This window comes from Microcaecilia unicolor, chromosome 6 (genome assembly GCF_901765095.1).
Source record: "Microcaecilia unicolor chromosome 6, aMicUni1.1, whole genome shotgun sequence".
NCBI classification, from domain to species: domain Eukaryota; kingdom Metazoa; phylum Chordata; class Amphibia; order Gymnophiona; family Siphonopidae; genus Microcaecilia; species Microcaecilia unicolor.
In genome coordinates, this window is record NC_044036.1 from 47,426,577 (window position 1) to 47,440,895 (window position 14,319).

The window sequence follows — 14,319 nt, forward strand, 5'->3', positions numbered from 1 at the left end:
TTAACCAAAACCATCATCTACACAAAAGAAACACACAAAACTTTTCTAGACAAGTGGTTCTCAACCCATTCTTTGGGGCATATCCCGAAAATCTGATTGAATGGGTATCTATTATGAATATTCATGAGAGAAATCTACATATAATGCAGGGAAATCTTTCATATGTATATTCATTCAGGGAATCCTAAACAGCTGACTGGCTAGGTGTGCCCCAAAGACTGGGTTGACAACCACTGCTCTAGATCATGAATGTTAATGAGCAGCCCTTCATTGTAACATTACTGCATTTTAAGATCTTTTATCTTCTATTCTGCGTTACAAACAGCACATCTAAACACACCTTCAAACTCATCTATTCTATCCTTCATCCAATGCACACTACCGCCCACAAGAAAAGCAAGGACTTGGGTCAAATGTCTCACTCATTTGTCTGTCTCCATAGCTGATAGCTTCTGCCAACGGGCTCCATCCTTCAGAGTTTTTCATTTTCACTGGAGCATTGTGTGCCAAAAGCAAATGGGCGCACTCTGCAATAGAGAAAAAACATTATTTGACAGGTGAGCATATTCTGTACTGTAGAGGGCAAATCTTCCAGCTACGCCTGGTACTTAACTAATCCTGCACACACAAGACCAATTTCTTTACCCTTACAAAATGAAAACCGAGAAGGCACAGAAAAGTAAAGCACAATTATTTTAATGCGAGATGAAAAATGAACAAGTCAACACAACAACAAGCAAAGGGCAGTACAGGCAACAAAGATGGCTGGAAAGCTTTAATAGCAATTCCTCAATGCGACTTGACATAGTCATGTTTCAGCAATAAAGCCTGCATCAGGAGTCTGCTAACTGCACAAGAAAAATGTTTGGTGGGAGAATCTTTTTTGCTACATTGCTTACAATATTTTGTGTCAGTTGTCCAATCGTGGCAGCCATGGTGCTTATCAGCAACTGGAATTCAAGGTTGATGATTTCATAGACCAAAAGTTCTTTTGCCATTAAAGCTTGCCAGACGTTTTTGTTGCCTTTGTTGCTGTTCTTTGCTAGATGAAAAAAATTAAACATAGAAACTTTTGTACACAGAGGAGCGATACCTAAAAAATGCTGAGCTTCACATTTAGATACCTATTTTCAGCTGAAACACCTAGATTTTGGAGACTAAAACCAGGAAGCCTAAATTTAGGCCTGCTGTTCATCTGCCTAGATCTATGATCCTAAGTGATATGCCTAGTACTAAAGGTTAGCGCTAAACACCTAACTTTTTCACCTTAAATCTGGCCCTGATGCCACCCACTTATTTCTGCTCCTAAATTTAGGCATTCAGGCATAGTAAATATTCAGTGAGGCCTATTTAGACACCTGTCAAAGGTAGGAGCTTACATCCTTTAAATATTGGCATCAGACATTAGAAACAGCTGGTAATGGCTATAAAATCGGATGAGTATGTGCGTTGGGGAGGTGAGAACATTAGCTTCCATGCTGACTTCTTGAAATCCTCTACTGAGCTAAACAACTGCTCCAACCATATGATGAAAGACCCACCGGACTGGTTCATTGAATGTTTCACCAAACACATCACATACACGTTTTCAAAAGGACAATTCCCAACATCGTACTCACCCCAAAAACACAACTAGCAAGATCTACGATATCATAAACTACAGACCAGTACCACTACTGACCAAAATGATGGTCTTGTAGCACACCAACTAATGGAATGCCTGACAATTTTCAATCCTTCATAATTTCCAATCAGGTTTCAGACCACAACACAGCACAGACGGTCATAACCACCCTGATAATGTTCAGAAGCTTAATAAGCCAAGGACAAAATATGTTACTACTGCAATTCGATATGTCAAGTGCGCTCGACCTAGTGGACGATACAACACTACTGGCCCTGCTCGACAACATGGGAATCAGCAGAGAAGTGGCAGCATGGTTCAGTGGTTTCCTAAGGACCAGACCCTACAATGTAAAGATGTCTAACCAGATACCAGCCTCTTGGATCTCAGTGTGGAGTATCACAGAGTTCTCCAATATCACCAATACTGTTCAATGTAATGATGGCACCACTCAGAAAAAAACTGGAATTAATGGGCTTCAATCCATTTGTCTATGCAATGTCACCATCTACATACCTTTTAACAACAGTATCACATAAATTCTAGATAAAGTTAAAAATGGCCTGGACCTCATGGAAAACTGGGCATCGACCTTTAAACTCAAACTAAACAGAGACAAAACCAAATTCCTGGTTCTATCCAACCCGCACAACTCCACATCTCACCAAAATTTCACAATGAACTAACATACCACATCGAAACACAACTAAAAATATTGGGAATTATTCTCGATAAACATCTATCACTGAACAGTCAAATATCAGCAGTAACATCAAAATGTTTTAGAACACAATGGAAACTGAGAAGGATAAGAGACTATTTTACCAGACAATCTTTCCTGATAATGGTACAACTGACGATACTATCACAACTAGACTACTGCAACGCAAGATACGTAGGGTGCAAGGAAAACATACTAAAATCATTGCAAACTGTCCACAACACGGCAGCAAGACTGATATGCAAGAAGTCGAAATACGAGACAGCTACCCCACTGCTCAAAACACTACACTGGCTACCAATCAAGGCACGACTACTCTTCAAAGCCTGCACCTTCATTTTCAAGATACTATTTGGAATAGCACCTGAATATATGCTAGATATGACTGAACTATCCCCAAGAAATGCAAGCCCAGAAACCAGAAGTTAAGTACTTCATCTACCCAACTGAAGAAACAATTACAAAACTATCTACACAATAGGATTCTGTTACCTAGGTTCCAAATGGAGGAATTCAATATCAAAGGCCAGAAGAAGCATCACTATCTTCAGTTCAGAAAAGAACTGAAAAACTACTTCGTCAAAAAATTTTATAACTACATGGAGTGGCCTAGTGGTTAGAGCACCAGTCTTGCAATCCAGAGGTGGCCAGTTCAAATCCCACTGCTGCTCCTTGTGATCTTGGGCAAGTCACTTAACCCTCCATTGCCTCAGGTACAAACTTAGATTGTGAGCCCTCCTGGGACAGAGAAATATCCAGTGTACCGGAATGTAACTCACCTTGAGCTACTACTGAAAAAGGTGTGAGCAAAATCTAAATAAATAAATAAGGTATTGATGTCCGTTCCACATCCTAACTGTAAAACACTACTATAATTTCACCAAACTGCACATTGTAAGCCACTCTGAACTGAAACCTATTTCTGGATAACAGTGGGATACAAGAATGAATAAATAAATAAAAACTGCACATATATTACAGATTCTCGTAGTCTCCTTGTAAAGCTTAAATTTTATTACTAAAATGTCTTTGGATCATTGCAAGATGTTAAAAAAATTTTTTTTTTAATTAGCTCAAGCCTTTTCACCAGTAGCTCAAGGTGAGTTACACTGAGGTACAACAGGTATTCTCTGTCCCTGGCTTAAAAATCTAAGTTTGCATCTGAGTCAATTGATGGCTAAATAAGTCATCCTGGCTTTCCTGGTTCTCAGCTCACTGATGTAGCCATTAGGCTACTTCTCCACCCCCTGACCCTTGATTTCAATTAGAGCTTCCTTTTCCTAAAAAAGGAGAGAAATAGCAGCTCTGGGTATCTGCTGTTTTATTTAATTAGTTTAATAAAAATAAATATTTTGGTTTCTGGTATGTAAAACTGATCTTAAACTGATCTTATTCTTTTGCACTAATGCAGGCTCTCAGCAGAAAATCATCTAATAATGTTTTAAGTAGGTGATGATTAAATGTGTTTTCCCTGCACTGGTCATTTTAAGTTTAAATTATAACATTTGCATTATCAATATAGATTATCTTTGATCTAGGTATTAAACAGATTCTTGGAACATATTATTATAAAGGGACTCCAACACTGTGGTACGTCCAAATAGTGAGGGGGTGAGTTTTGGGTGGGATTAGAGGGGGCCCAAAATCAGGATGTCCAACAGTGCAGACGAATGAAGCTATTGATCTTCCATCTGTGACTATGGGAAAGGGAAATGGGACTTGATATACCGCCTTTCTGAGGATTTTTGCAACTACATTCAAAGCGGTTTACATATATTCAGGTACTTATTTTTTGTACCAGGGGCAATGGAGGGTTAGGTGACTTGCCCAGAGTCACAAGGAGCTGCAGTGGGAATCGAACTCAGTTCCCCAGGATCAAAGTCCACTGCACTAACCACTAGGCTACTCCTCCACTGCTGAAGTTATCTTGGATGCTCAGTTTTACTACCAGGGCTAAGTCTCATGTGTCCCTGGTTAGTTGTTTATGTTTTACCCCTGATGCAGCCTATTTGGGATTGTTTGAATAAAGACTTTTTGGACTTCATACTGTCTGCTTTGGTGTTATTCTCCTCTATTGCTGCAAGACGCTGAGTGCCTCTTTTTTGATCCGAGGAACTCCGCTGATGGACCAGAACACCTCCTGGCTTGACCAGATGTACTGTGCCACCCATCCAAGACAGTGAGCTCCACAACTAAGATGATTTGCATCTGTGGTAACAAGAATCCACTGAGGGGGATCCAGATGGACCCCTCTCAAAAGGTTCACTAGACTGTTACACCAGTCCAGAGTGAGCCTCATCCTGGGCAGAAGCAGGAGAGAGCAATGAAAACGTCCCGAGAGATCCGAGCCCACCGGGACAACAGGGCCCACTGTAGAGGGCGTATGTGAACACTTGCCCACAGCACCACATCCAGAGTCATGGCCATGGAGCCCAGAAGCTGCAGATTGCCGAACCCCATGAACTGGCACAGTGGTCATTTTTGTGACCGCCGTAACCAGGGCATCCACCTTAGGGAAAACCCAGTACCGGTCGTCCTCCTCTGCACCACAGCAGACCTACCACATGCTGGAAGGTAGAGAAAAATTCTGGGGCTCCACAGACAGCATTCAGGGCCTGGGGAATTTCAGTCATTCTACAATGTACTTGACTGTGCATGTGTTCTAGGTTCCAGAAGGATCCATCTGAGGACCCCCATTGAGAACCATCACCATATGTGGTTGGACTAGGTCTAGGACGAGAATGGTCTTTATTAAATTGAATCACCATTGTAGTAGTTCTGAATGGAAGTTCATGGCACCAGTCCTCAGGAGAGGCTGATTAAGATTGAGCTAGAAGACCAAAGCAGAAAGTGGAAGTGCCACACTGCCTCCCCTTCAAAGAAAGGAAAGCTTCTATGACCAAGTCCATTTCTTATGGAATGAGGGAATCTAGTAGTCATTCTAATTGACTATTTAAAGATCCATTAACTTTATTTAAATAAATTCTTTACTTTGCTATGACGCCTTCTATCAACTATTGTTTTAACATTTAAAACCAAATTAGCAGACATCACTGCAGAAAACTGGATAAGGTAAAATTATGTCTTACTCTGACAATTTTCTTTCCTTTAACGCAGCAGATGAATCCAGGAACTAGTGGGTTAAGTCCACCTACCAGCATGTGGAGATAGAGATAAACAAACTAAAGGCAGTGATGACAGACAGCCAGCCAGCTCCTTCCTCAGTCAGTATGTCATTCGTAAACATTTGCCAATGCCAAAAATAGGAAACTAATAACAACCAGAAACCATCCTCAATATGAAAAACAGAGCGCCAAATAAGAACTCCGAAATAACTGCAATTTGATTCAGAAATCCCTGCCTGGAAGTAGACTTGGGTTTATCCTCCGGAAGACGCTGAGATTTGGAATCCCCCAAATCTTTAACCATTTTTTCTAGGTCTTCCCCAAAAGCAATTTGCCTTGGAAAGGCAATTTAATGAGTCGTTGCTTAGAGGCCATATCTGCGGCCCAATGACGGAGACACAGAAGACGCCGAGAGGAAACGGTCAAGGCCATGAGTTTGGCCGAAGCACGGACCAATCACATAAGGCATCCGCCAAGTACGCCAGCCCAATATCCATCAGTGACATCTGAGGCGTTCCCGGCATATCAGACTCCGAAATCGAATCCATGACTGAATGAAGCCAAATGAGACAAGCTCTAGCCGCATAAGAGCTACGAACAGAAGCTTGAAGTGTCAAAGCGGCCACCTCAAAGGCACGTTTTAAAGAGGCCTCTAGCCATCTGTCTTGCATATCCTTAAATGCCACACCACCTTCCACTGGAAGAGTAGTCTTCTTAGTGACCGCCGTCACCAGGGCATCCACCCTAGGTAAAGCAAACTGCTCTAAATGGTCCGCTGAAACTGGATACAGCCTGGCCATAGCCCTGGCTACTTTCAGCCCCCCCATCCGGATCCGCCCACTGGGCCGAAATCAACTCTTCAATAGTTTCATGTACTGGAAAGGCCTTAGAAGGTCATCTGGTACTAGCCATCTTGGGGTTGACCACCCGAGAAGCCGGAACCTCAGGGTCCTCTATATTCAGGGCTTCCAGCGCCTAAGAGATAAAGGAGGACAACTCCTCCTTATGGAAAATCCTCACGGGGAAAGAGTCCTCTGGATGGTCAGTGAGGACACCGTCCTCCACGTCCTCTACCCCCGTCTGCTCCAAGAGAGCCACCACGGAAGAAGCTGCAGGCGACTATATGCAGGACCCCTCCTCAGACCCTAAAGAAAGCCTAGGCTTTTTAAGGGAGGAGAAATTGAGGAAAAATCCAAAATCTCTTGGTTACCCCCAGACCCCCTGAGAGTATCAAAGGCCGAAGCTGTTGCAGCCGCATGGGGGGGGGGGGGGCAAGGCCCTTTTCAACAAAAACGCCCGATGGAGTAGCAAAATAAACTCTGGCGAAAACCCTTCCCCCGCAACGGAGGTCGCAGCCATGGCACCTGCACCACCGCCCACAGTGCCTGATGGCCTCCCCGACTCCCCTACCAGCAGAGAAGAAGCTTTGTCCAAAACCGCTACCGGAGCCGGCTCCGCGACTGATCGCAAAATGGCGCGAGAATCGCCAGGCTCTCTGGGGGGGGGGCACTGCTCCATCGAGTCCCGCCAAATCAGCGCACCCCGCGCTGCAAAGGCCCACCGCTGAACGCTGTTTCCTGCATCGGGAACAGCGTTTTACCACCTCTGCTGCCATCGCCTGCCCCCGAACAGGAACCCAGCAGGAATTACCCCGGACCGGGAAAGCGTGGGAACTGACAGCTGAGCTGAAGAAAAAACTCTCCGACTCCACTTCGAGACAGGCTCAGACAAGCAGGCAACAGAAAACATGACTCGGACAGAAGTAACACAAACCTGCTCTCAGCAAAAACACATTTCCCTGTGCTTCTCTGTTTCTCTTTTGAACAAATTCTATGGTTCTCTTTTCTTTGTAGTGAGGAGGCAGAAACAAATAGGGAAGGAAAGGAACAGCAAAAGCCTGTTCAGAGGGAATTTGAGGTGCAGCAGGACCCAGCAACTGCGTATGCTGCCAAAGGGGACACCACCAGTCCGCACCCCCGACTCAAACTGGCCACCGGCCCAGGAGCTGGAGCTAGAGAAAAAGCCGTCCACCACCTGCTGAGATAGAGACATACTAACTGAGGAAGGAGCTGGCCGTCTGGCATCACTGCCTTTAGTTTGTTTTATCTCCACCTGCTGGTAGGCGGACTTAACCCACTAGTTCCTGGAGCCATCTGCTGCAAGTAACAAGGAAACACTGTTATACACTACTACCAATTTCTAAAGAACTACAAGTTATAGACATTTTAACAAGACCCACACTAAAAAAAAAAATGGAAGATAAAAACTCACAAAGACAAACAAGAGGGGATAGGAGAAAAAGTAAGGATATCAGCAATCAAATGCTGAACCAACATTTTGGTAAACATATCTGTAGACAGAAGTACTTTATTTAAAGTTGACAGTCCATAAAAGAACTAAAAAAATGATTTGATAAATCCCCAAAACCAGTCATGTTTTGGCATTCAACTGCCTGCCTCTAAATACATGGTTTATACTTCATAGGATTATCTACATTTGCTAGACTGTCTTTAACGAAAGGTGAGTCAAAGCGGTGTACAGACTTAAGTACAAAGAGTAGAAAAGTACAAATATAAGATAGGAAAGATCAATTCACAATTTTCATTCTCACCCTATATTAGAATAAAGCAAGAGAAAATGCCAGAGAGGTGTGGTCGGAAAATATTCTATTCTACTAACGGTTCTTACATACCAACCATTAGTTCCAAAATAGGATTCACAGTGGTTTACAGAAAGAATACCTCAATAAAAAAAAAGAGGGAAATTACAAGCAAAAATTCAATGTGAACACAGAATTAACCTTCATATAAATAAGTTTTAAGCAACTTCCTAAAGTGAATATATGACAGTTGTGTTTTCAGGACCAAAGGCAGCATTCCATTGACATGCTTCCTGAAAAGGAAATTATTTTTCAAAGGTTGATTTGAATCTGGCATTTTCAATAGAAGAATAACCCAATCTTAAAGTCTGATAATAACAGAAATTTCTCCCACAAAGGAGATCTCCAACAAATCCACCAACCTTTCTGCATTAGACCCAAAGAGAGCCTTGAAAACCACACACATCAGTTTAAAATTAATACACTGTGTGATTGGCAACCAATGTAACTCCCTCAACACAGGTAAAACACTATCAAACTGGCTGCCATCTTCTACAATAGCTCACAACTGATCTGAGTGTATGAAGAGTTGTAGTAATACAGTTGGGGAAGAAGTGTAGCCTGTGCTAAAATTCCAGAATCTTCCTTCCTTAGAAAGGATCTAATCGCACTCAGTTGTCTAAGTTTTAAAGAGAATCTTTTACTCAAAGCAGCAACCTGTTTTTCAAATTTAAGATTAGATACATTAAATACAGTAAATAACTGCCAATACTCTAGAAGAACCCTCAATTTTCAAGCTTTTGCCAGAAGCTAAGACAACAGAACTACATAAGTACATAAGTAATGCCATACTGGGAAAAAACCAAGGGTCCATCGAGCCCAGCATCTTGTCCACGACAGCGGCCAATCCAGGCCAAGGGCACCTGGCAAGCTTCCCAAACGTACAAACATTCTATACATGTTATTCCTGGGATTTTGGATTTTTCCAAGTCCGTTTAGTAGCGGTTTATGGACTTGTCCTTTAGGAAACCGTTCAACCCCTTTTTAAACTCTGCTAAGCTAACCGCCTTCACCACATTTTCCAGCAATGAATTCCAGAGTTTAATTACACGTTGGGTGAAGAAAACTTTTCTTCGATTTGTTTTAAATTTACTACACTGTAGTTTAATCGCATGCCCCCTAGTCCTAGTATTTTTGGAAAGCGTGAACAGACGCTTCACATCCACCTGTTCCACTCCACTCATTATTTTATATACCTCTATCATGTCTCCCCTCAGCCGTCTCTTTTCCAAGCTGAATAGCCCTAGCCTCCTTAGTCTTTCTTCATAGGGAAGTCGTCCCATCCCCGCTATCATTTTAGTCGCCCTTTGCTGCACCTTTTCCAATTCTACTATATGTTTCTTGAGATGCGGCGACCAGAATTGAACACAATACTCAAGGTGCGGTCGCACCATGGAGCGATACAACGGCATTATAACATCCTCACACCTATTTTCCATACCTTTCCTAATAATACCCAACATTCTATTCGCTTTCCTAGCCGCAGCAGCACACTGAGCAGAAGGTTTCAGCGTGTTATCGACAACGACACCCAGATCCCTTTCTTGGTCCATAACTCCCAACGTGGAACCTTGCATGACGTAGCTATAACTCAGGTTCTTTTTTCCCACATGCATCACCTTGCACTTGCTCACATTAAACGTCATCTGCCATTTAGCCGCCCAGTCTCCCAAGTCTCGTAAGGTCCTCTTGTAATTTTTCACAATCCTGTCGCGAGTTAACGACTTTGAATAACTTTGTGTCATCAGCAAATTTAATTACCTCGCTATTTACTCTCATCTCTAAATCATTTATAAATATATTAAAAAGCAGCGGTCCTAGCACAGACCCCTGAGGAACCCCACTAACTACCCTTCTCCATTGTGAATACTGCCCATTTAACCCCACTCTCTGTTTCCTATCCTTCAACCAGTTTTTAATCCACAATAGGACATTTCCTCCTATCCCATGACCCTCCAATTTCCTCTGTAGCCTTTCATGAGGTACCTTGTCAAACGCCTTTTGAAAATCCAGATACACAATATCAACTGGCTCCCCTTTGTCCACATGTTTGTTTACTCCTTCAAAGAATTGAAGTAAATTGGTGAGGCAAGATTTCCCCACATAAAAGCCGTGCTGACTCGGTCTCAGTAATCCATGTCCTCGGATGTGCTCTGTAATTTTGTTTTTAATAATAGCCTCTACCATTTTCCCCGGCACCGACGTCAGACTCACCGGTCTATAATTTCCCGGATCTCCCCTGGAGCCTTTTTAAAAAATGGGCGTTACATTGGCCACCCTCCAATCTTCCGGTACCACGCTCGATTTTAAGGATAAGTTGCATATCACTAGCAGTAGCTCAGCAAGCTCATTTTTCAGTTCTATCAGTACTCTAGGATGAATACCATCCAGTCCAGGAGATTTGCTACTCTTCAGTTTGCCGAACTGCCCCATTACGTCCTCCAGGTTTACCGTGAAGTCAGTAAGTTTCTCCGACTCGTCCGCTTGAAATACCATTTCCGACACCGGTATCCCACCCAAATCTTCCTCGGTGAAGACCGAAGCAAAGAATTCATTCAGTCTCTCCGCTACGTCTTTGTCTTCCTTGAGCGCCCCTTTTACCCCTCGGTCATCCAGCGGCCCAACCGATTCTTTTGCCGGCTTCCTGCTTTTAATATACCGAAAAACTTTTTTACTATGTTTTTTTGCCTCTAATGCTATCTTTTTTTCGTAATCCCTCTTGGCCTTCTTTATCTGCGCCTTGCACTTGCTTTGACACTCCTTATGCTGCTTCTTGTTATTTTCAGACGGTTCCTTCTTCCATTTTCTGAAGGTGTTTCTTTTAGCTCTAATAGCTTCCTTCACCTCACTTTTCAACCAGGCCGGCTGTCTTTTGGAGTTCCGTCTTTCTTTTCTAATTTGCGGAATATGTATGGCTTGGGCCTCCAGGTTGGAACATTATCCCCAAACCAAAGTAACTTGGTCTTTCGTTTATTCATGCCTAGTTGCCCAGTTGTCAACATACAAAATAAGTTTAATAGAACTGAAAGAGTTGACCAAAGTCCTCCTCACGAGACAAAGAAGATAGATATCATCTGCATACAATAATAAAGTGGTTCCTTCCTCGAGAAAAAGGTTTCCCAAAGAACTAAGATAGATGTTAAACAATGATGGCGAAAGCAGAGAACCCTCAGGCACTCAACAACCAAGATTCCAATTTCCTGATCTCTTCATATACCCTTTGACACAATATGATCTATTCCTTAAACATTTTCGAACCATATCAACACTGCTTCTGACAGTCCTATTTCTGATAATTTAGAAAATAGTAGCCCCGACTCAGAAAATATCTGATCTTAGCGGTGAGAACAATTGTTTCTGTACTGAGTTTCAATCAAAAACCGTGCTGTCTTATGCAAGATACTAAATGTATCTATATCAATCTTTCAAGGGTCTGTAAGCTTGCTTGAACAACCAGGCTTTAACAGTCGCCTGAAAACTCTTATTGGATAACTCACTACGAATAACCAATGGCAAAACATTCCAAGTGGACGAAGCTAGAGGAATAACATGGGGACAAAGTCTGTCCCCGTTCCCACAAGCTTTGTCCCCACAAGCTCTGACCCCCATCTGCACAAGCCTCAAACAGGTATTTAGTATAACACCAGAGATATAGAAAGAGATGCATTTACTGCTGTACTGTGCAAAATATAAAGATGGCATATGCCAGGGATGGTGTTAGGGGAGTGCGACTAAGGCAACTGCCTTGGTCCCAGCGAGCCCTAAGCCTGATGAAAGCTGAAGAAAGTGAGGCCTGGTAGCGGCCTTTGGAGTCCCCTCCCAAATTTCTGCCCTGGGCCCTAGTCATAACTAACACTAGTGCTGGCAAGATGTACATTTCAAATCTGACATATAGTAACCACAAAATGGAAAATAAAATTATTTTTTCTACCTTTGGTTGCCTGGTCATTGTATTTTTAAAATCACGGTTTCAGGCTCTGGTTTCTGCTTCTCTTAACTCACTCACTAGGTTCTCCTGTCCATTTGACTTCTCTTCATCCATCTTCTATTTCCGTGTTCCTATCGTTCCCCACGTTCAGCATCTCCCTTGTGTGTCCCTATATTATTTTGTCAAGTACCTCCTCTGCTCATATCCCCATATCCATCACCACCTCTCTTCCCCTATGTCGAACATTTCCCTTCTGTCCATATACTATCCCCATACTTCATCTCCCCTTTCTGTCCCCCCCCCCCCCATACCTCCCTGTGTCCATCTTTTCCCCTCTCTTCCTCTTCCACACCAATGTGTCTCTCTCCTTTCCAACCCAACCCAGTTTCTCTCCTCTTCCCCCACCCATTCCAGCATCTGGATCACCTTGCCTGCCCTCTTTCCCTTTCTCCTTCCCGCTTTAGGTTCAGTGCTTGATTTCCTCTTCCTTCTTCCCTTTGGTCCAGCATCTCTTTTTCCCTCCCTGTAGCCCCCCTCCTCCCAAGGTCCAGCCAGCACCTCTCTCCTTTCCCTCCAGCCCCTCTCCTCCTCCTCTCATGGGTCCAGCTAGCACCTTTCCCTCCTGCCTCTCCTTCTCCCACAGATCTAGCCAGCACTTCTCCCCTTTCCTTCAAGTTTCCCCTCCTCCCATGGGTCCAGCTCCCCTCTTTCCACTCCAGTCCCCTTCCCATGGGTCCAGCCAGCCCCCCTCCTCCTCCCCACCATGGGTCCAGCCAGCACTTCTCCCACCCCTCCCCCGGTGTCACTCACAGTTTCCTGCAGTCAGCCGGCAGTGATTCACATAGGCCAGCTTTGTGGCCTTCTGCCTGTCAAGTCCTGCCCTTCACTGCAACTTCCTATTTGACTCTACATGGGCCGTTGCAGTAGAGAGAGCAGGACTTAGTAGGTAGAAGGTCATGGAGCCAGCCTGTGTGAATCACTGCTGGCTACCTACAGGAACGTGTAAGCGACTCTAATATATCCTTGAGTGACACCCGTGGGAAGGAGGATTCTTTTTAAAAACTGCAGGAGCAAGGCTTTTTACCATTTTTGCAGAGCAGTAAAAAAGTTTTTTTTTTTTTTTTTTTTTTAAAAGAGTTTTGCAGTTACTGCGGATTTACCACAATAAAGGTAGTAACCATTTCATTCTCAATGATGCTCTCTCAAAATGGTGGGGGGGGGGGGGGGGGGGGGGGCACGATCAAATTCATGTGCATGATGAACAGATGGCAGTATTCTGTAGTGGCTGAAGTTTTCTCAAATTTGCAAGTGAGGTACCAGAAAAGACCACATTACAATAATCCAATCTCAAGTCGAGTAGGGCATGTAAAAGGGAATGGAAGGAATCATGATCAAAACAGCTAAGCATTGAATTCAGCTGGAGCAGTACATAAAAAGGACAACTGCTACTTGTGGAGTAAATGACAGCTAATCTAAAATAACTCCCAGATAGCGAAATAACTGGCTAAGTATTATTTCCAAATAGGATAAAATCAGAAATAGAGTGAGAGCAACTGGTTATCCAGCAGGCCTTTTCTCTGGATTTAAAACTAGCCAGTGGTCATGCTGCTAATGGGAGACTGAATCTAAGCAAACCTGCAAAGGAGAAGTGTCAATGTTCTCTGGGTCAGTGTAAAAAAAAAAAAAAGTAATATAGTACCATCGGCATAGAAATAAAAAGAAATAGAAAAGTTCTGAATAATGGAAGCTAATGGGCAGAAAAAAAAGATGAAATAAGGAAAAAAGAATGGATTTCTGTGGTACCCAACAATGGTGTATTCATCTTTTGAGAGGAGGAAGTGGGAGTAACTACTTTAAATCAGCGATCCATCAAAAAGAGGAGAACCACTTTAAATCAGCGATCCATCAAAAAGAGGAGAACCACTTAAGAACTGAACCAGAGTCTGGCAAGCAAGAGAATGATCAATGTTCCGTTAAGAAAAATGTTTCTTCAGATTCTGTCTACCTGAATCTTATCAACAGATATGAAATTTATTGTTTACTGATTTTATAGATATGAAATTTATTGTTTACTGATTTTATTTGTAAAATCACCTTGACTTGGTATTTCCAGATTTGGTGATTCATCAAATTTTAAATAAAGTAGATGGCTATTTTTTTTTTTGAACAACAGAGAAGGTTAAACTATATCTTCCAAACATGGTTCCAACAATGAACATTAATCACAGTGCTAATGCTGTACTAAGACACCATTTAAACTGA

General features: G+C 42.9%; 1 protein-coding gene across 1 annotated transcript in view; it reads right to left on the reverse strand.

Moving 5' to 3' along the window:
* ANKRD13C (ankyrin repeat domain 13C) overlaps nt 1-14,319 on the reverse strand; it is a 93,279-nt gene that overhangs the window by 53,974 nt on the left and 24,986 nt on the right. Inside the window, exon 3 of the mRNA XM_030205930.1 lies at nt 423-527. Coding sequence (XP_030061790.1) covers nt 423-527 — 105 coding nt within the window. The remainder of the gene's footprint in view (nt 1-422; nt 528-14,319) is intronic.